This window comes from Culex pipiens, chromosome 3 (genome assembly GCF_016801865.2).
Source record: "Culex pipiens pallens isolate TS chromosome 3, TS_CPP_V2, whole genome shotgun sequence".
Taxonomy (NCBI): domain Eukaryota; kingdom Metazoa; phylum Arthropoda; class Insecta; order Diptera; family Culicidae; genus Culex; species Culex pipiens.
Genome location: NC_068939.1, coordinates 45,713,345 through 45,737,458, shown reverse-complemented (window position 1 = coordinate 45,737,458; position 24,114 = coordinate 45,713,345). Strand labels below are relative to the sequence as shown.

The window sequence follows — 24,114 nt, the reverse complement described above, 5'->3', positions numbered from 1 at the left end:
ACTAATGGTCCGATTTTCAATGTAAAAATATTAAACATTCGTGAAATTTTCCGATCTTTTCGAAAATAATATTTTATTTTTTTTAAATAAAAACTTACATTTCAAAAAGGCGTAATATTGAATGAAGTTGAAATTTTTTTGCGACCAACATTTCGATTTATTGAAAAAATCAGTATTGATTCAAAAATTAATAACTCGGTCAAAGATTTTTTGACCGTTCTGTAGATTTCTGAAAAGTTGGCATTTGATTATCCTAAAACATATCAGAAAAAACTTTTTTTTTGCAAATCAAGTTTTAGTGACAAAAAGTGAAATTAAAAATAATAATTAAAAAATTTATCGCGTATCATTTTTTTTTCAGTGTGGTTCTTATCCATACCTTATCCATACAACTTTGCCGAAGACACCAAATCGATCAAAAAATTCCTTCAAAAGATACAGATTTTTGAATTTTCATATATTATTTTTGTATGGATAGCTGCCAAATTTGTGTGGAAAATTATATGGACAAACTAGTGATGCAAAATTGCTTCTGTGGGCATACCGAAGGCACCAAAAAAAAGTTCCAACCGGATTAAAAACACAAAAAATAAAATTAAAGAAAAATTCCGATTTCGTAGAGAATTGCTCATGTATAAAGGCTCATTTAATGAACACACCGAAAGAATTATGTTTTTGAATAAATTCTCTATTTTTAAATTAAAAAAAGAAATTTATTTATTTATTTGTTATAGTTTAAAAAAAATAAACTGCTGATTTTCTTTTTGATATAGAAGAATCTTTTGCAAACAAAATCTTTTGTATGAATGCACAAGACCATTTGTAAGCTGAGATTCAGACATGTTTTGCATTTTAATTGGACTCCTAAAGATTTGCAGTCCCACCTCATCAAAATCAGCAACAGATGACTCTAAGGTCGCTGAACTTTCTTTTACTGCCGTGGCCAGTATTGCGCCTCAGAATCATTCTGTACCACATTTCGAAAGTTGGTTCTGAAAGGAGGAAAAAAGCTTGACCAAACTCGAGTGGGAATTCAGAAACCGTAAACCACATTAGCATATTTGATGATTCTCGGTGTGGTCACTCTGGAGGAGTGGGTTCCACCCACCAGAATCGGGTGGAGTAATATGGAAATTGTTGATCAGGTGAATTTTGATGCTGGTTACAATTTCTGGATTTAATTGTCATACTTTTTTGATAAGCGATTGTAATCTATTTGTTGCTAGTTGTACAAATTTCAAATACTCCCTAGAGAGATGAATCATAGTTCAATAGTAAAACAGTTGCTATTTCATGACTGTCAACTTCGTCAGAAGCTTCGGTTTATTGGCTACAAGAGTCTGTTGGCAAGCCCAAACCCCCCCGGTACCGGTTTGCTAAAGAAAACAAACCAGCCTTAAATGACCATAAAGATGCCAATCAGAAGACAACGCACACACCTCTCTGCAAGGTTAGACACATCCAGGAGTTACATAAAAAATATATCGTTGGTAATCAGCGGCATGCTAATTGAAACGTTCATTTGAGGAGGACCAGATGCATTCGGCAGCCACCACCGCCGTTACAAATGACTTCAAGGTCCACGTTTTATGGTGTTTTGTTCGAATTTGCATTAACATGGACGTCCCGCGCTCACGGCTTGGGCGTGAAACGTGAGCGAATTAGCTGAAATATTTATTTAATGACAATGTCTTTTTAAACTGTGTAGATAATGCTGAAATCGTTTAAGCTAAAAATTAAAGAAATAAGATACACTCAGAGGTACGTTTAAAATCACAATCAGCATGAAGAGAAAAGGAAAGCGTAATAGTTTAAAAGCAAATGCAGAGAAGAAATAGAAACATTCAATGCAGTTAAATGTTGTAGAGAAACATGCATGAAATAAGACAAAAATAAATGAGCAAAGAAATGCAAACAGTTTTATGAATGCATGATTTTACGATTTTTCAAAAAGCATGATGCAGTATGATGAATGTTTTATCACACATCAAGCTAAATTTACTAACATACTTTTCTGTTCCGACTGGTAAACGTCTTTATAGGTGGCTAAAAGAAAAATAAAGTGACAGAATATTATAGTTTATTGAGTTCATGAGAGACATTGGTGGTACAAATAATGAGATTTCCTTATAATGAGTTATGTGTTGAATTCGATTTTATTTTAATCTTTTAATATACATAATGCAGTTGAAATCATATCGATTTCAGTTTTGGGACATCACAAGAAGTCGTGAAATTAAACCCTTGTTTTATTGAAAAAATACACTTAAAAATTATTGAAAACACTTAATAATGTTGTTCTGGTTTATTACATTGAATCTAGAGGGTGACGATTCTCGAGATTTTAAATTTCCCGGGAATCGAGAGTTGAATTTGGAAATTTCCCGGGAATTCCCGGGACCCGGGAGTGTTTTTAATTATGCCAATAGTGCCAATAATGTATAAAGAAAAGTTATAAATATGTTTCGGTTTATTCATGCTTATACAATGAAACGTTAATTAGTAGCCTCATTATTTTTGGGAACTATGATCTACCATTAGATTTTCTGAATCTGCAAATACAACTTGTTGTATGAACTTGTTATTAGATTTTTGTGAAGTAAAAAAATAGCTAATATATAATTTCCCAGTATCGGGATTTTTGCAATATGATAAATAGCGACTCAAAACAACAATTTAAAGTTGTTTTTTTTCTTTTTTAAGGTCAACTGTAAATATTCATTGAAGAAATAGTAATCAGGAAAACCCTAATGTTCACATTTGGCGGACCTTAACTTTACAAAGATTTCCAGAGTTTTTTTCTTCCAAAATATTATTTAATATTGAGGTTGAAGCGATACACAAATGACTTATTGACACCTAAAAAGGAAATTACCTTGAAACAGCGAAATTAAATTATGTAAAAAAAAAACTAGATTATAAGGATTAATATAATTGAATGAGGATATGGAAATTATACTTATCTTGAAAAGGCTTTTCCCTCTTAGAAATAATAAATAAAAAAAATATTCAAAAAACATTAGACTTCCTTCCGGAGTCTAACTGCTAAGTATGCTTTAAAGTAAATTTTGGGGTCCACATTTTTTAAAGTTCTCTCATTGTTTTTAAAGTTATTGGAATTTCTGATAAGTTAAAATTTACACTTTCTGAATAAGAAGATAAGAGAAGCATTGGTTCATTCGAACTTGAACATCTTACATTGAACATCCAATGTTCTAAACAATTTCAAATTTTCAAATGTTTTTCTGATTAGTTTATATAATTTTGCTTCGATATTTATAAAATTAAAATTTCCCGGGAGTCTCGACCAAATTTCCCGGGAATCGAGAGGTCCAAAAATGGTCGATTCCCCGGGAAATTTTTCCCGGGAATTCCCGCTCGTCACCCTCTAATTGAATCCTTAAACACGACAAAGGTTGATTATTTTGTGTTAAGATTTTGATTCAACAGACAGAATATTTTATTTCATAAGGGTGGTACCAAATGTTTCTTTCAATAGTCGATGTCGATCGATTGATCTCTACGATTTCACAATTTTTTTCGCGATTTTTTTGTATCTTGAAAGGTATTTTCTAAAACTCTAGAGTTTTTTTGAAAAGGCTCTATAGGACCATTAAAAAAACTCTAGAACTTCACAATGTTTTTCGCGATTTTTTCCTGTAGCTTGAAAGGGAAGTTCTTATCGATTTGGTGTCTTCAACAAAGTTGTTGGTTATGATTAGAACTTTTCGGAAGCAAATAGGAACACAAAAAAACTATATTTAAAATTAACTCTTTATCACTAATAGTCGAATTCCCGAAAAAATCCCTGTATTTTTTAAGTTTCGTAATTTTTTGATTTGTTTTTGGGTACTTAAAATAAATCTTTTCGAAAATCTGGACAATAAATAACTTAAAATCATTTTTAACGAAATTGAATTTGCAATCGAAAATTAAATTAAATTTTATTTTTATTTTCAACTGACGATATCTCGGAAAATATGGTCCGATTTTCAATGCTTAAAAATTGAAACTTAGTGAGTTTTTTTCGATACAATCAAGCTTAACTTTTGAAAAAGTCTAAACAGATAAATTTCCAAATTTCATATTTTAGATCAAATTATTAATTATTTGAATAATTTATAACATTGACAATTGGACCAACAGTTTCCGAAGTATCTTCAAATGGTTTAATTATCAATGTTAACAAATGTAATTTAGAGAAATTTTCTGCTCTTTTCGATAATATTTATTCAGAAATTTTCTAATTACACTTTTTGAAAAGGCTAAAATAATTTTTTTAAGTTATTTTCAAATAATGGGCTTTATTTTTTTTAGCTGTTTGAAAAAAAAGTCCCTCGAAAATGGGCTAATTTGAATAATTAATAACATTGAAAATCAGACCAACAGTTTCCGAAGTATCTTCAAAAGGTTCAATTATCAATGTTAAAAAAGTAATTTAGAGAAATTTTCTGCTCTTTTCAATAAAATTTATTTAGTAATTTTATAATTACATCTTTTAAAAGGGCTAAATATTGTTTTTTAGATATTCTCAAATAATGCGCTGTATTTTTCTTAGCTTTTCGAAAAAAAAATCCTTAAAACATGGACAAAAAGGAGCACCAGTTTTAAAAACTGAAAAACGGCAAGTTTTTTTTTCTAAAAGTTACCTTAAAACGACTTTATCTTGAAACCGGTGCACTTTTTGAAAATTTTACCAAGGTACTTTTTGATTGCATGTTTGATTTTACAATAAAACATAAAAACAACAATTTGTTAACCCTGTTTAGATTTTTAAAAGAAAAATTACTTTTTTTTATAATCCAATACATGGTCAAAGAGTATTCGCCCTATTTCAAGGATTGAATTTAATGTCTCCAAAATATATCAAAGAATGAAAATTGTGTTGTTTTGCAAACCAATTTCAGTGACAAAAAGTGATTTTGAAATAATTTTTTTCCGTGTATAATTTCTCTCTCAGTGTTGTCCTCAAAACCTAAAACTTTGCCAAAGACACCAAATCGATCACAAATTTCTTCAAAGATATAGATTTTTGAATTTTTAACTGTAAATTTTGTGTGGATAGCTGCCAAATTTGTAAAGAAATTCGGAATGGATGATAATGCAAAATGGCTTCTTTTGGCATACGGAGTAAGGCACCTGAAAAGTTTCAGCTAGTTTAAAAAAAAAAATGCAAGTTGAAATCGGATGGCCGAAACATCAGAGAGTTGCTTCTTAGCAAAATACAATGTGTTTTAAAAAAATACGCTCCAATGGAATCTATGTACAGTCCAGACATGATTATTCGAAGGTATCGGGAAAACTTCACTTCGGACAATCGAATCATGCTTTTTACGGTCCAATCAATTGAATTTTCACCCTTAGGTATTATTTCCCCAGAATCGTCCGAGGATCTTGAACCCAACTAAGGTTCGTCGCCCTAGCCCATCATTCAAGTCACCTGCCAAAAACTCACAATATCAATGACCTTCTTTCCATTGCTGGCCACGTGGCTTGTAGGTCACCTTAACGATCCATTGTGGGCCCACCGTGTGTGATGGTCTTGAAATTGAACGGTAAAGTACCTCTCTCAGCCAAGCGTCAAGTGTGTGAGCTATAGAAAGGGTCATGAACATCACGATTGAAGAATGCATGAGTTCATCACGAGATCTGGGTCGGTTTGGTTTGGTTTGGGCTGCGAGTGTGCGTCCATAAACAATGAGTCGATTTCCCATGCACGATAAGTGGGGAACAAATTAATGCAAATGATCGTTTTGTTTAGGTTTGTGTGTTACAAATGAAGAGTTTCTCGGTTATCTTGAAATCGAGTGACACAAATTTGACTAAATGAAAGATAAAACAAAAACACGCACCAGCGTGAATGACTCAGTGCGCCTAACCTTAACCCATAAATATGGATGTCATAACGCTCAATGATTAAAAAACAAACAAAACCATCCGACCGACCGGCTCGGAGTGAAGTGGTGTGGTCAAGCAGCTGGTTCACCTTACAAACTCTTCGTCGGTGTTGAAGAAAGATCACGATTCACCACACCAAAAGCGAGTTGGTTGGCCTCTAGGTTGGACAAACTTGCCACGATAGCGAAAGGGTTAGCACCTGATCCGCTCCTCGTGGCACGGTGACCATCACCGATTAAAATCGAATAAGTAACGGTCAATCAGCGCGGTCGGCGGATTATGACACCTTTTACCCGTTGGGCTATTAGCCGCAGGGGGTTGTCCATAATCGATTAGCAGCGATGACCACCGAACATCTCCATATTGGAGCATCACGATCAAATGAAAAAGTGTGACACAAATTTCACTCACTGTTAACCTTGGCGCGACTAATTGATACACGTGTCCAAGGTGAAGGGGTGTCGTTGTTGTAAATATGGCTTCTAATTGACAGGTGACTCCTCGGTCGTTGGGGCTATCGTAACCTTGAGCTTGACATCGGAGCTTTCATGATGGATGGTTTTGATCGAACGTTTCTCAATGGGCTTTGTGTGAGGAAATTTCCTGTTCTTTTTGTGGAGTCATTGTCTTTGGAAACTGCACTTTATTGGACGGCTTGAAACTTTATAACTAATAACTCACATGTACAATTTGAAGAGATTTAAATGCAAAAAAAATATAACTGTTTAAAATTTATCGTCAAATTTCTAATTATTTTGAAAAAAAAATTGCGTGTCAATTATAATTATAATAATTTGATACAATTAAAACGAGATTTTTTTGTTCGTCTTACGAAATTTTAAGCATTTTTTTGCACAAATAAATAAATGAATAAGCGGGATGAATCACAAAATTCTTAAAAATTACTTTTTCAATGAAATTATACGAAAAGTTAATTAATTTATTTCATCAACTGAATTTTCTTTTCGAGCTTCAAATTCGTAGTAAAATCTTGATAGCCCGATTTTATTGAAAATACAAAATAAAACGTTATTCAACGTATTTCTATCAAAATTTTGGAAATAGGGAGGGCAAGAAATTTTGAGACAGAAAAAAAGTCGGGAATTTGCCAAAATGCGCAAAAATTGGAAAAAGTCGGGATTTTTGAAATTTTAAACATGTTTTCTTAGGCTCTTGCAAGTGCAAGGTGTAATTTTAATTTAAACTTAACTACCTTTGAAAAAAATACGAGATTTTTTTTTGTGAAAATGAAAAATAAAATAAAGAAAAAATAAAAATTTAAAATACGTTTATAGAATTTGCTTTTCGAAAATGTGTATAAAATGATATGTTGTTGCATGCATTCTTAGTAAACTGATTTTTGCATCAAAAAATAAAATAAATAAAATACTGACAACATGATACAACAAGATTGATTTGAAATTGATTACCGAAATCTTGAGAATTTTAAAGGAAACTTGTTAAAAAAATAGTTAAAAATCCTTACATATTTTATTACGTTAAACATGTTTTTACGCTTTTAGTTATTTTAAACTTTTTGCTATTTCTTTTTCAAAAAATGGAGATGTTGTTTAATATTTGGTATTTTTTAAAATTAAACTTGAAATTTTATGTATTCTAAAACTTTTTATTTTTTTTAAACACTGGAGACTGGGATGCTTCACCCTTTTGATGCATTTTTTATCCCTTTCAGGTGCGTCTCAAATTTTAAAATATAATTGAAATTTTACAAGATTCTTGAGATTTTAAAACGTTTAAAAGTTGTGTCGCGATTTGCTTAACTTTGCATTGAGCAAGAGTGCTCATATTTTGGCCCAGATACTAGTTATATATGTTCAAACAACCCCTGACAAGTTTATGAAAATTTATGAGGTCGAGATGGGTACGCTCTGCTGGTGGACTCACTCTTAAGTTTTATCTTCGAAACAAAATTATGAGAGCTTTATTTAGAAATTTAAGTCGATAGTTGCTATTGACTTTTTTTAACAGTTTTTGATTTGCAATAATTTTTTAAGGCTGGTACAAATATTTTTAAAAGTTTTTGTCATCCAAAACTGGACCCAAAATGAAATTTAAGTGCAATCTGCTGAAATCAATTTGAAATGCATTTCCCAGCGCTTAGAATCATTTTTAGAATGCTTGGGTTGAAATCTTTAGAGTTTTTGAATATTTTCACTATACAGTACCGCAAAAAGTTTATTTTTTGGTAAAATATTAGTTTTCGTTGAATCTTACCTTTTTTTTGAAAACACATGATTGCAAAACAACTGAGCTTGTGTAAAATTTATTGTAAAACACTGTTTTCATTCATTTGATGATAATTTTTTTTGCGAAATTTAAGGTGGTACCAGAAAGGAGGGGGTGGACTTTTTTGAATGAAAATCGGGATTCTTGTTTTGATGTTACCAGTGATGATGTTGACTGCAATTTTGCACTTTTCAGGAGGATTCACAGCAAAAAGTCCGATGGTAAGATCGCAGATCACCTTCGTCAAAATAAACACTTAATATTACACACTGTATGTACATTTTTTGCAAACACAAAAAAAAGTTGAAACCGACGGGATTCAAACCCAGCACCATCAGTAAGGACTGGCGCCTTAGCCCACTCGGCTGTAAGGATAAACGCATATATGAGCTTGACATTTCGGTCAAGAAGGTACACAGCAAATAAAGTAGTAATCCAGCTGCGTGTAAAAGGCCTGGGTGTAAAATAAATGTTGCATTATTTTATGAAATTCTATGTGATTTTACACCCTTAAATATGTAGCCCATCAGTATGGGAAACCTACTTGACCGAAAGGTCAAGCTCATATATGCGTTTATCTTTTCAGTTCTTCATCGGTCTGATGGCCGAGCGGGCTAAGGCGCCAACCCTTACTATAGGTGCTGGGTTTGAATCCCGTCGGTTGCAACTTTTTTTTGTGTGTAGAAAAATTGTACATGCAGTGTGTAATATTAAGTGTTTATTTTGACGAAGGTGATGTGCATGCTTTTGCATGCGATTTTACCATCGGATTTTTTGCTGTGTACTGACACATACTGATAGCCTACATATTTCAAGGTGTAAAATCACATAAAACTGCATAAAATAATGCAATATTTATTTTACACCCAGGCTTTTTACACGAAGCTGGATTACTACTTTTTAGCTGTGTTGAGGAGGAACGACCCAAATATTACTGAAATACCAATTTCCAAACAACGCTATTGTACCACCTGTTGTAGTTCCAATTTGCTGACAAGACCTTACAACGTGCCAACGCCTGGTAACTACAAATCACACCAGGTTCGTCGCTGGCCCCTCCGTCGAAAGTCACCACTGGCTTTGCATACGTAATCGCAGAAACGATACCCACTCAAAACCCAAGCCCAAGTCTGGTTTGAAAAAGAAATAGGTTAGGCACGGCGGAGAACATACTTTTTTCCTCGAGAATTCACTTTTAACACCTATCAATCATGCACGGTGTTCGACACTACACACACACATTTTTGCGGCTTGGCAAACGGTAATTGCAAGGTGCAAATCGGTTGCAGTGTGCCGCCATTTGAAAGTTTCTTGTTTTACATAACTTTCAAAGTGTCGGGACTAGACTAGAGTCAGACAGACTCTAGGCACTAGAGTTGTAAAAAGTGAGGTGTCACACCAATATTGAAAGAAGGAAAAAAACTGAGCCAATCTACATATTTCGCGCACGTCAAGAACAATTTTCAGCCAATACGGTGGGTGACACACAAATGGAAGGTGTTGGTTGGGCCAATTGAAAAAGGAGAAAAAGAGCAGAAAAATATGGGCCACCTTTTCCCGTGTGACGCCGACGCCGACCCAGTGTGCCCAGTAGCGATGGCCAATTATCCGTACTGGGAAATAATTGGTCACCACGGGCTGCAATCGATGGCAGTGGCACAAAGGTGGACCGTGTTACTAGGTCACGTCGGTTGTTGGTTAGTCGAAGGAGTTTATTGGCAAAATGATAAACAAGATACGCAATTTGGGTTGAATTTTCTTTTATTAAATTGACGGAAAAAGTCTAAAACAGCTTTCAATGCCTCGCTTTTGACCTTTACAGATCCCCCAAAACTCTACTTCAATCCTGGGATATTCAACAAGAACGGTAAAAACTCCGTTCAATGTTGTCACTCTTCCTATGAAATGTAGTTCCGATAAGATCTTGCCATCTTGAAATACCCTGCAATTGCAACAAGTTGCCCAAGGAAATTTCAGGCCGAGGCCATTTCGCCACTCTTGCATGCACCTTTACTTTTTAATTTATTGATTATAACTCCGTATTCCGTAAACCAAATTCATTCAAATTGCTGGACAACGTATAGGATGGCCAGCCAAACAAAACGTATTTTGTAATATTCACCTTACGTGCCCTGCACGGAAAAAAATCAGTTCTCATAATCGTGAACAAACGAAAAATCGTAAACAAGTGTACATAAAATTAAAAGAGAACTTTGTTTTTACTTTTTTTTGCTTTTTTTTATTAAAAATTGTATGGATTTGAACACTTTTTCGAGGTTCCTAATATAATGAACGCTTTATCACGATTTTGGGAAATTACATTTCTCTCTGTAGTTTTTGTTTATTAAAGGTCAAACATTAAACGTTAAATAGCGACATAAGACAAGATAGCACGATCACGTCGATTTCATAAATGTTTAGTTTCAATTCCACACATTATTTAGGAGCACAAAATTTACATGCAATCTCGGATAATGCTTTTGTGACGTTTTTTTCATGTACATTTTGAAAATTGGGTTTATAATTAGATTTTTTGCGACGTAGACTGATAGAAAAATCATTCAATACAATTTGTAATGGCATAATTTCAAACAAAAATTTTTGGAAATCATTAGATTTTTAATCATCCGAATGTATAAATAACCAAATAAGTCAATCTTAAAAAAATATGATTCGTTTAGCTGTGAGGATTTTTTTTCGTTCGTGAATTGTTTTATGAAGTACAAAAACATCTTTGGCTTGAACAATAAAACAGGTGAAGATATATGTTGACCAATTCCGAATTTAAATTCTTCTTGAATTGTTTTTTCTGTGTATTACTTCTAAAGTCTTTTCCTCCGTAATAAGAAAATGTTGCAAGGTTGGTTGATTTCAATTCAATTTATATTTATTTGTGTACTAACATTTTACATGAGGGGTGCTCAAAGTTTTTGAATTGTGGGCCAAATTTAAAACTCACATTACCTTGCGGGCCAAATGAGCAAAAAAAAAATATTTATTTCAATTTCAATCTATAAAACTGAAAAAAATCTATCAACTGAAGTTTTATTTTGAAATTTCATGTATTTTAATAACATTTCGTCTTTTAGATATTAGAAATAAAAAAAACACAAATAAACAGTTTTGTACAAAAAAAGCCTCCAATCAATTGGTTATTAAAATCTGAAAATCCAAAAAAATATCAATATAAATATTATTCATCTGCTTTTCATTGCAACTTTCGTGCCGCAACAATCGTGATTTCACAAATATAATGAAAGTTTTAAGGTTGTATTTAAATTGATTTTTTTTAAATATATTTAAGAAGGGGTGATACAAAATTTGTGAAAGTGTGTAGTTTATTTTTAATTATAAATAGTGTGCAATCTTAATGATAAATAGTTGCTTAAGGAGTTTTTAAAAAATATTCCTCCAATTTTTATTTAATTTCAATAAATTTCATGCTGCCTTAATCAGATGTTTGGTACTCAAAAACGTAACCCACAAGTTATGAGTTCAAATCACGAGGTGGAAGGTTTTATGTGCAAAATAAGTTTTACAGGTTCCTACTTTAATAAAATTTGAACGATTTATAACTCACTCTCAAAAATATTCGATGAAAATTTTGACATAACTTAGTCACATTTAAACGTGTTACGATAGATAGTTACGATGAGATTGATTTTTAACACAATATTTGTTTCATATAATCGGGATCCGGATTATACAATTAGTTTTATATTAACAAAATCGAAAAAGGTACACAAAAATGGCATAAAATTAACCTTAATTTTTAGGAATAATAAAATCAGTTAAAGATGCGTCAAAGGGCCATTTTGCATGATCATTCAAAATGGGTCCGCGGGCTACAAAAAATGACCTCGCGGGTCACGTTTGGCCCACGGGCTTTGGTCACCCCTGTTTTACATTTTTTAACACTTATAAACTAGTGCAGAGTTTATCAAATATCATTGGATAGGATTATTTAGTTACACTATGATAGGTTTGACGAAAGCAAAAAGATTAAATTACAAAAAAAAAATCGATATAATTTGATGAAAAAAAACTTTTTTCACAACCAGATTGTAAAAAAACGGTTTCTAGAATACCTAGAATTACCCTTAATCGATTGGATTATACGATTCATTAGTCAACCTACGCGTGTTATATTTTTTACATTGCCAAAGTTCACTCACCTCTTCCTCTTCTGACGCGTCATCGTCGGCGCTGGCTGTGGTGGTGGAGGTCGTGCTGGCCGCGGTCGTGGACGTGGCCGCCGTCGGGCTGCTGGTGGTGGACGTACTCGAGGTGGCTGGTCCGCGGCCAAAGATCAACGAGGTCGCCTTTAAACCATCCACCCGTACCATTAACGTTATTATCACTGCAATCGCGGAGAAAAAAGAGCATGAATTAAAAGCCCACGCTCGAAATTGTACGAAATCAACAATAATTGTCCCGCAGAGATTTTTCAGTTTGCGTAATCACGTCATGAGTTCAATGAATGACTCGCAGAAACTCGATCAACGTGAAATATGATAAAATGTGAAGGCCGTTGGCCAAGATATGCGTTAAAAATCTGTGAACTGGGTCAAAATTTGTGGGTCATTTTTTTGTGGGTTGGCACTCATGATAATTGAACTGAGCGGGGGTGGATAGCAAAGCGAAATGAATTGAAACGAATAAAAAGCGCGATAATGAGCCTTGATTGGTGTGAATCAGTTGGTTGTTTTTCGGCGAGTTTTTGACGAATTATCGTAGATTAGCGCGAGCACCCGAGAGATCTACTGCGTTGTAGGTGGAGAAAGATGAAATAAGTTTGAGAGTGAAATAATGATGATGGCTCATTTGCACAAACAGGCTATCGGTTATCGGCTGTTATTGCGTTAATTGGATTGTTTTCAATCATGAGAGTTAACGTTTTTGAATCGGGCCGACGGAGGAGGTTTTGAAATGTTGGCAGAAATGTGACCACTAAAGATTGAATACCCGAGCAGACGGTCATATCTTGGGAATAATTTTTTTTGATATTTGAAAATACTAGGCCAATAACATTTTATGTTGTTAATAACAAGATTTGTTATTCGTCGTTATGATTTTTTTGTTATTGAATTGTTATTGTAATAACAGACTAATAACATTTTAAGTTATTCTTCGAACAAATCTTTGTTATTATTTTTTGCTATTTTAACAACTAATCCGATCATCCTAATAACATTTGGAGTTATTCTTCCATAACAAAAAATGTTGTTCGGGCCTGGCCGACATGGGAGTGGTGGACTGTATGGAGCGTAGTCACGCAGGAGGAAAAAACACCGGAGATCTTATTCTTCTACCTTTATTTCTCCCACTTTCCTCTTCCTCCTCCTGCTACTCTAAAACTGTTTCTGTTGCTGCTGTGTGTCCTTCTCGATCGAAGGTTGGACGTGGACTTGTTTGGCCTCTCGCAATGAGTGACGTTTCTCGCTCGTCGGTAAAGCAGATTGGCGTAACACGGTGGGTCTTCGGGTCGGAAACGCGGTGGGGTTTCAGACTTCGGTGGTACCGAACAAATGTTATTCCCAAGTTGTTTTGGCTTTCAACCAATATCAGATTAATAACAAATTTTGTTATGATAACATAAACTGTTATTAAACTCTTAAGCAATGGATTTTTCAAGAAGTATCCATAACACTTTTTGATATTTTAACAGTATTTGTTATTGAAATGGCATGAATTTTGTTATTACCGTCTGCCCGGGTAGGTCAATGCAAACGTTTCTAAGCATCGTTAAGCTTATCTATTTGAATAATTACAAATATTAACTCTTAGTTAATTATCCTTTGGTTTGGAGTTTTGGTTAAAGCGATCTTTTTAACGGATTTAGTTTTTATCTCAATGAAACTTAAATCCGTTTAAAGGGTTTTTAGATGACATCTTAAGTAAATTTTGCTGCATCCTTACTTGTTTTTTCATCATTTAATTTATTTCGAATTTATTGAGAGGTTGGAAACATAGGTAAACGAAAAATCGTAAATCTTCCAGAAGATACATTAAGGTGAAACGGGTGCCAGTTCTTAGACAATTTCTGTTTAACTTCAAACAATTTCTGAACTCGACAGATTGCTCGCTTTCGCCCTACTTAGCTTTTTAAAGTTTCGGCATTTTCCTTTAAGGTTCTTTCAAAAACTCGAGTCGTGGTTTCAATATGGCGCTGCCTTCCCGTTTCACCTTAAACACAATTTTACTAATGGTTCAACTGACGTTAACTGACTTTTAATCTGAAATTTGTAAGAAAAAAAGTGACTATCAGTCACTATTCACAAATTTCAGCGTAATTTAAGTCACTTGATAGCCTCGACAAGCTTCTCACATCTCATCCGACAGGCGCTCATCAGCCGGAATTGATCAATCACACAAACACAATCATTTCGGCAAAATCGCGTTTTACGCAACAGCCGAAAAGGCCTTAACATTGGAGTTGCCGGTTGCCGCGTGGAGTGCTGATTCATTGCATAATTCCGCACCACGGGTGGTGTTCATCCCCCGCACACTTCCCATAAAGCACGGGAGGTGGCCGTGAAACATCGATAAAAGTGTGATAAATTGATTCACACACTCATCTGTTTCTTTTTTTTATCAATCGACAACCGGCTTTTGTTTTGGCATTTCCTCTTTGCACGCATAGCCTCGGGTAAATTTCCGCGAATTCAGTTTTGTTTATCACTTTATCACTCTTCTTTTTTGATCACTCAATTGTGCGCGATGGTCTTGATGATACAGTGAGTAAATCTTTTTAAAAAGGCCAAAAAAAGCTCACAGAGATTTCAAAATTTTCAAATAATTGCTTCCAGTAATTGAATGTAAACAGAAAAAAATGCCATTTAATTCTTCCAGAACTTTTTGAATTAATAAAATTTTTAAATCAACTTGCTAAAATTTAAAGTTTTTTTTAAATTTTTATTGAAAAATTAGTAGGAATCAAATAACGCGCTACAAACTTATAACATTTTTTTCAATTCTTAGTTGTTACTGGATTAACGAATTTTTTTTATAAAATAAAACAAATCATCAAATCTTCAAATCTTCAAATCTTCAAATCTTCAAATCTTCAAATCTTTAAATCTTTAAATCTTCAAATCTTCAAATCTTCAAATCTTCAAATCTTCAAATCTTCAAATCTTCAAATCTTCAAATCTTCAAATCTTCAAATCTTCAAATCTTCAAATCTTCAAATCTTCAAATCTTCAAATCTTCAAATCTTCAAATCTTCAAATCTTCAAATCTTCAAATCTTCAAATCTTCAAATCTTCAAATTCTCAAATCTTCAAATCTTCAAATCTTCAAATCTTCAAATCTTCAAATCTTCAAATCTTCAAATCTTCAAATCTTCAAATCTTCAAATCTTCAAATCTTCAAATCTTCAAATCTTCAAATCTCCAAATCTTGATTTTTTCCAAAGGTCCAAAGTTCAAATCTCGGGCTGAAAGGTCCTTTGTGTATAAAAAGGCAATTTTTTGATATCATTCAACTAAACATAAATGTTCCATATGCAAAAACAGCAAGCTGAGAAAATGGCAAGTTTTTCCCACACATAAGGCTACGTGATAAGTTTTCAAGTTTTAACTCTAGATGGATGTCTTAGGCTCTTCTGAAAGAGCACACGATTTTGAACCAAACTGCAACAATAACTCAAAAGTGATGAAAATGCATATGGGATATTTTTGCGATCATGGGCAGTAAAGACAATTTTGAAATTTTTGATGATATTATTAATCAAACCACGTTCATCACTCTAATCATAATTTTTATTTCAATGATATTACATTTGAGCAGTTCTCTACGGAATCGGTCTTTTTTCTTTAATTTTTATTTTTGTATTTTTTAATCCGGCTGAAACTTTTTTGGTGCCTTTGGTATGCCCAAAGAAGCCATTTTGCATCATTAGTTTGTCCATATAATTTTCCATACAAATTTGGCAGCTGTCCATACAAAAATGATATGTGAAAATTCAAAAATCTGTATCTTTTGAAGGAATTTTTTGATTGATTTGTTGTCTTCGACAAAGTTGTAGGTATGGATATGGACTACACTGAAAAAAAATGATACACGGTAAAACAAATTTTGGTGATTTTTTATTTAACTTTTTGTCAATAAAACTTGATTTGCAAAAAAACACTATTTTTAATTTTTTTTATTTTTTGATATGTTTTAGAGGACATCAAATGTCAACTTTTCAGAAATTTCCAGAATGGGCAAAAAATCTTTAACCGAGTTATGATTTTTTGAATCAATACAATTTTTTTCAAAAAATCGAAATGTTGGTCGCAAAAATTTTTCAATTTCAGTTTTTGATATAAAATTGAATTTGCAATCAAAAAGTACTGTAGTGAAATTTTGATAAAGTGCACCGTTTTCAAGTTATAGCAATTTTTACGTAACTTTTTTCAAAATAGTCGCAGTTATTGATTTTTTTTAAAATAGTGCCCATGTTTGCCCACTTTTGAAAAAAATATTTTTGAAAAGCTGAGAAAATTCTCTATATTTTGCTTTTTTGGACTTTGTTGATAAGACCCTTAGTTGCTGAGATATTGCCATGCAAAGGTTTAAAAACAAGAAAATTGATGTTTTCCAAGTCTCACCCAAACAACCCACCATTTTCTAATGTCGATATCTCAGCAACTAATGGTCCGATTTTCAATGTTAAAATATGAAACATTTGTGAAATTTTCTGATCTTTTCGAAAAAAATATTTAAAAAAATTTTAAATCAAGACTAACATTTCAAAAAGACCAAACATTCTATTTAACGCCCTTTTAATAAGTTAGTCTTGATTTAAAATTTTTGAAAATATTTTTTTCGAAAAGATCAGAAAATTTCACGAATGTTTCATATTTTAACATTGAAAATCGGACCATTAGTTGCTGAGATATCGACATTAGAAAATGGTGGGTTGTTTGGGTGAGACTTAGAAAACATCAATTTTCTTGTTTTTAACCCTTTGCATGGCAATATCTCAGCAACTAAGGGTCTTATCAACAAAGTCCGAAAAAGCAAAATATAGAGAATTTTCTCAGCTTTTCAAAAATATCTTCTTCAAAAGTGGGCAAACATGGGCACTATTTAAAAAAAAATCAATAACTGCGACTATTTTGAAAAAAGTTACATAAAAATGGCTATAACTTGAAAACGGTGCACTTTATCAAAATTTCACTAAAGTACTTTTTGATTGCAAATTCAATTTTACATCAAAAAATGAAATTGAAAAATTTTTGCGACCAATATTTCGATTTTTTTTAAAAATTGTATTGATTCAAAAAATCATAACTCGGTCAAAGATTTTTTGCCCATTCTGGAAATTTCTGAAAAGTCGGCATTTGATGTCCTCTAAAACATATCAAAAAATGAAAAAAATTAAAAATAGTGTTTTTTTGCAAATTAAGTTTTAGTGACAAAAAGTTAAATAAAAAATCACCAAAATTTTTTTTACCGTGTATCATTTTTTTTCAGTGTAGTCCATATCCATACCTACAACTTTGCCGAAGACACCAAATCGATCAAAAAATTCCTTCAAAAGATACAGATTTTTGAATTTTCACATATCATTTTTGTATGGACAGCTGCCAAATTTGTATGGAAAATTATATGGACAAACTAATGATGCAAAATGGCTTCTTTGGGCATACCGAAGGCACCAAAAAAGTTTCAGTCGGATTAAAAAATACAGAAAAAATCGAATGACCGAAATCTCAGAGAATTGCTCATTTATCTTTTTATAAGATTGTTATATAGATGAGAGAAAGGCTAAATAACATGAATATTCAAATCCGTAAAACAATATTTAATGAAGAAATAAGAAGCTCTTTGTTTGTAGATTACATTGATTTAAATGAACATAAAAACCGTAAATATGTTTAGAAATCTATTCCCTTAATTTTTGTTCAATAATGTGTTGACATTTTTTCTGCAAATCAATTCCATTTTTTTCCTGTCGTATCAAAATACCATTGTGAACTATGAAGACGGACAACATGAAGAAGATTCACGAATCAAATTGGCGCCAATAATAAAGATATCTGCTGACTACATTATATGGAAGAAGTGAACTCACCATATCAAAGGAGGTGGTCATTCAATGTCACTGCCATCGCACATGTAGCATACAATCATACGATGCTGAACATTGGCGATCGTTGATGGTTTATTTTTGAAATATTATTAACTCATCACTACCGGGAAGCAAACAACACATCGGAGCCACGACCTCAACCAATCGGAATTATCATGGATGGTGGCGTGAATCCCCCCGTTCACGATGACTTAATTCTTTTTACCTGTGAAGCAATTAGCCGGGCTTCAGCAGGCCGGTTGACCGCGAACGGAATCGATGGGAAGTCCACCCGACGAGTTTGAGTCGGATCGGGTGAAGCCTGTCCGGCCACACGCAGGCCTTGACATTGAAATCAGCTATGAGGGGGGATTGAATTGAGTGCTAATTGAGCCGTAAATTTAATGAAATGTGAAGAACTTGCTTATGTAATCGATTTGTAGAATAATTTGATGATTTTTTTTATCATAGCTGAATGAAGCAAATGCTTAACTTTATCGCAGTCTAAACATGAAAAGCCTCTTCCAAACTCCTAACTATCACCCAACAGTCAGTGTTGAGTCGGCACGTCTTTCAGTGTCTCAAATTGATTTCCAATCAATCCGAACCTTCCGCCTTCGGAACCATAATAGCCTCGTTAAAAAGCACTTACCCGCAAACACCAGCAACCATCGTCGGATCTTTTTCATAGCTTCCCCTGTAAGCAGATAAATCGAGAGAGAAAATAAATCAAATTAGTAAAATGCATACTTCCTACAATCATTTTGGTCGTGATTTGATTATGCAATTCGGAAACTGCACCGCCAAAGAGCAGATAAACCGAACGGAAACTGAAAATTCAAACGGGCGTTAACGATCATTTCAAAAAAGCCTCAAAATTATACAGTTGGTAGTAGGACGATAGCCTAATGGTTGCCGATTTCACTAATCGGCATGCGTCATCGATCGTGACGTAGACAAACTAGGGGGCGGCCACCGTACGACCTCAAAAAAAGCTCTGCAGCCGGCGCCACTTCCGGCCTACTGATATGGTCTGGACACGACAGCGGACAGTTTAGTTGATGGACTGGGAGGCGTTTAACGGTTATTGTTTGTTTTGGTTTGAATTGGAAAGCGATAAAAAACACGTAATGCTAGTTGGGCCATCCATAAACCACGTGAACACTATTTTCAGACCCAAGGCAAGACGGGACAAAACTGAAAATTTGCTGTGCTCACTGAATTATTATTATTATTTTATTTCAGATGACCGAACAACCTATAAGGTTTTCAAGGCTCAGTGAAAAAAATAAAATATAACTCCAAAATTACGAACATGATGCAAACAATGATCGAGCTCGAGCTGTCACAGTCCCTGCGAAATATGTTGGCTGAAATATCGGGCGGTCAGTAAAAAAAACCCAGCTAGAAGTCGTCCGACAAAAAAAATGTGCTAGAAAGAGATAGCAGATCTGATGCAAACAAACCCACAGCTGCCATGTAAACATACGTTGAATGTGTTGGTAAATTTCTGCCAAGAAAGCCTTATGGATGTGTAGTTTGCTGGTTGTACTTAACAAGCAGCTAAAAAAAAACTTTTTTGAACCAGCGTTTAGGCTCGGTAATGAAGACAACTGGGTAATTCTTCGCCAACTCACACATCAGTTGCCCCGACCCCTCTTCGATTTGCGTGAAACTTTGTCCTAAGAGGTAACTTTTGTCCCTGATCACGATTCCGAGGTCCATTTTTTGATATCTCGTGACGGAGGGGCGGTACGACCCCTTCCATTTTTGAACATGTGAAAAAGAGGTGTTTTTCAATCATTTGCAGCCTAAAACGGTGATGAGATAGAAATTTGGTGTAAATGTAATGTAAAATTGTACGCCCGATTTGATGGCGTACTCAGAATTCCGAAAAAAAACTATTTTTCATCGAAAAAAAAACACTAAAAAAGTTTTAAAAACTCTGCCATTTTCGTTGCTCGACTGTAATTTTTTTTAGAACATGTCATTTTAAGAGAAATTTAATGTACTTTTCGAATCTACATTGACCCAGAAGGGTCATTTTTCATTTAGAACAAACAAAGTTGTAGAGCAGACAATTACAACAAAGTTGTAGAGCAGACAATTACAAAAAAAATGATTTATAAACATAATGGGTTTGCTTATAAACATCTCGAGTTATCGCGATTCAGCACTTCTCTGAAAGAGTGTCATTCTTGAACGACGAAACAGCCTACTTTTTTCGAGACGAGATTTGTCTGATCACGCCTTCCGTCGGACGGGAAGTAAATGTTGGCCCCGGACTAACCAAAAGGTTAGGTCGTTAGCTCAGTCCAGGTGTAGGAGTCGTCTCCCTGGGTCCTGCCTCGGTGGAGTCGCTGGTAGGCAGTTGGACTAATAATCCAAAGGTCGTCAGTTCGAATCCCGGGGTGGATGGAAGCTAAGGTGTAAAAAGAGGTTTGCAATTGCCTCAACAATCAAGCCTTCGAACACCTAGTTTCGAGTAGGAATCTCGCAATCGAGAACGCCAAGGCAATGCTGTAGAGCGAATAATTTGATTTTGATTTTGAGTAACCCTTTCAAAACAAATGCTGAAAAGTGCTGAACAAATGCTGCACTGAAATGAATGCTGAAAAGTTGAACTTTTCAGCACTTGTTTCGAAAGGTTATACTTTTCAACATTTTTTCGAATTAAACGATTCATTAACTCAATGCATGGACATTTGTCCTATAATTCTGTTCAAAGGGTGTTTTCGGAATTGCAAAAAACGTTGTATGGAACTCGTTGCGAAAATTGATTTTTTCATCACTCGTCGTATTGATTTACGACTCGTGCTGAAAAAATCCTCTTTTCGCAACTTGTTGCATAAACTACTATTTTATTATTTTTGTAAAATTTATTTTAATAAATCAACGATATTAAACAACGATGAACAAATTGCATTTTAATTTTAATATTTTGAATATAAATTATGTGTTTTAATCAAATTGATTAGTAAAATAATGCATATATTTGTTAAACATTTTGCAATGTATTATATTTTTTCTTGTATTATCAATAAGGCCGTTGCAAATATTTTTCAAAGTTTATGTCGCCCCCCCCTCCCCCCCTTCAAAATTGGTCCGAAAAATCAGGGGGCAAAAAAAATATTTTTCCAAAAAACTTCAAAATTTCCATGAAAATAGAAGTCTAATCAACTGAAACAATCTAAAATGCATTTTTCTGCATTTAGCATTTTTCATGAAATTCCAATGTACAGCATCGCAAAAAAAAAAACGCAAAAAATAAAATTTTCGTCAATACTTAGATATTTTGGAAACTAAAGATGGCAAAACAACTGGACAGGTGTATAATGCCTTTAAAACACCTTTTTCATTAATTGGCTCGTAATTTCAATTTTTATTCTTTTTTATTTTTTTGCCCCCCCCCCTCGACTTTGGTCAGAGTCGAGGGACATAAACTTCAAAAAATATTTGCATCGGCCTAAATGTAAAAACTGATTTTAATAAAGTTTTGCTTGAACTTTATTAAAATACTGAAATTTTTCTATTGTTGAATTACGGAAAGCAAAAAAAAACCCCCCTTTCTTGCACTTATTTTAGTGATTCTCGTTATGATGAATTAGAGGTTCAGGGCGTGCTTCGTTTTGGAGATATTTAAGTAAATTAATTTTATAAAATCTCAGCAGGATACACTCAATGTTTACATTTGTTTATAAGACCTAATAAAAAAAATCTCAAATTCAACTGACGGAAATTTTTCAAAACTTCGCAAGATTATTCAAATACTCCTTTTTTCAACTAAATAATTTGTGTCAGGGGGTTTTATTTTGTATCTAGAAATACTGCTAACTTTTAAGACACTTTTCTGTTTATAATTTTGCTAAAAGAATACATTTTACGTTTATTTTGAGTTGTTTTTATAGTACCGTGAAATTTCAATGTTTTATATTTGGCATGCCGCGTAATTTCGATTTTTTGCCGTGAAAAATCACTACCCTTAAGCATATTACACCCAAATATACATAAACGGAGATAAAATAGTTCAAAAAATCGTGAACTGACACGATGAAAAATCTGTTCCCAAAATCATGAACAAGCCGTAATCAAAATCCGGAACCACGAAAAAAGTATTCAAATTCTTTGGCACGTTTTGCAATTTTCTCCGTGTATATAATGCATTTTAAACTTGCAACAGCGACGTAACGCCCTTATGGGTTCTAAAATTAAGCTTGAATTGCTGATATCATTGTTCACAACGATAAAGCTAATTTCCAAGGGGGCCATAGTTGATCCATCGTAAAATGTTGTCTTGTCATTATAATTTTGTGCAATTAAATTTAGAAGAACGATCAGAAATGGTTTTTAAGCGTATTTTGTTGGTTGTACATAAACATTAACAAAGGACGTACCAAGAAAACAGTTGTATTTACCAGAGGATATCCAATAACTTTTTTTTTTCATTTTTTAAAAGTTGATTTCTATATAATTTCCACTCCTTGAACGATCCCAACTAAGTCATTATCACTAGCTATTAGTGCTTATGCTAAAGGAGGTGACATTCGCCGTAGAAATTGCAATCTCGTTGGAAAAATTACGATCCAATCAGTGCGAAAACTGGTAGAACCACTTTGCGGTTCACTCCAATCCGCATCATGGGAGGTTCCGCGCGAGGAGGACAAAATAAAGCAAATCTACTTGCATACGTCAAAATGGCCCGAGGTGTGCTGGTGCTGGTTGCTGAACCAGACACTGGACGTCCTTCAGAGCGCACGCTCACTTTTCCCGTTCGTCCCACCAATCTCCACCCCGTAGCGGACCTCTGCTCTGGCAACTTGGACGTCAAGCGTCGTTCACAACGCGCGATGACAGGAGTGCGACGCCTTTGAAGCGCGTGCCCTCTTACAAATTTATTAATTTATGGAGATTTGTTATAATACCTAAATTTTACATACGTCACAATTTTGCAGCTATTGAAAAAGTTAAGTTATTTTTGTCTATTCAAAGTTATATTGCTGAAAAATCTGTGATCTGTGATATCACCATGGGGTTTAAACCCTCTGCAAAAAGACTTACATTTTCAAGATACTAAACTAGTCGCGTGCTCAAAGCAATCAGCATGCAATCGATTTCTAAAATTTACCACATTAGGGGTTCTGCACAGCTGGCGAGCTCCACACGACAAAGTCAACCTCTAGGAGGCCGTCCATAAACCCTGCAATGCGAGGGGGTGGCCCCGCAAGCGTCAATCACTAATGAAGTTATTCGGAAAAGGTTACCCCCTCGGAGCAAATCGGAGTGGTTATTAGAGTTCGAGTGCGCTCGTGAATAACTGTAATTTTCGTCCCATTTGAAGTGGAACGAGCGCGAAATGGGGTAATAATGTTCTACTTTTGGAAAACCAATATTTGCCTGTCGTGATTGCCTCAAACTGTGGTGCAAAACGGGTGCAATTATGGATTTATTAGGAAACAGAGTTATACATAGCTTTTTCATCATAACAAAACCGTAAATCTGAAATTTCAAGATCTGCTTGATTCTATCAACTTCTTCAAGCCTCAATAGTTTAACTCTTACTTCCCGTCACAATATCGTCCAAAAGAAACCTGCCTCCCCTTTTATAACGGAAGAGACTTCAACGACCGCAAGTGACGAACCCCGTCACTTGAGGTGTCTTCCCACAGAGCCAATAGACTCTCTTTCTCTTCCGGCATGGCGCGCGAAGCCCCCATCGTCATCGATTTGAAAGTCAGTAGGTTAGGTGGACACGTACTTTTGTTGCCTTTCATTCTTCCATCATTGGCCCAAGGGATAAGTGGAACCGTTTTGTCGTATGCCGTATGAATGTGTAAGGTGAGTGCAGTCACCGGCGAGCGAGCGTTACGTGATTGTAGGTTATGAGGTGGTGCACTTTCAATCGGCAC

The 24,114-nt window shown here is 34.2% G+C and overlaps 1 protein-coding gene across 6 annotated transcripts in view; it reads right to left on the bottom strand.

Moving 5' to 3' along the window:
• Positions 1-24,114, bottom strand: part of LOC120421537 (serine/arginine repetitive matrix protein 1) — an 83,740-nt gene that overhangs the window by 14,636 nt on the left and 44,990 nt on the right. For 5 of the 6 annotated variants that reach the window (XM_039584762.2, XM_039584764.2, XM_052710184.1 and 2 more), the window contains exons 3-5: positions 18,861-18,905; positions 12,321-12,505; positions 2,011-2,046 (exon numbers count right to left, since the gene is read on the bottom strand). In XM_039584762.2, the coding sequence (XP_039440696.1) occupies positions 2,011-2,046; positions 12,321-12,505; positions 18,861-18,897 (258 nt within the window). In that variant the 5' untranslated portion in view covers positions 18,898-18,905. The remainder of the gene's footprint in view (positions 1-2,010; positions 2,047-12,320; positions 12,506-18,860; positions 18,906-24,114) is intronic. The other variant, XM_052710185.1, reaches the window with a different exon arrangement.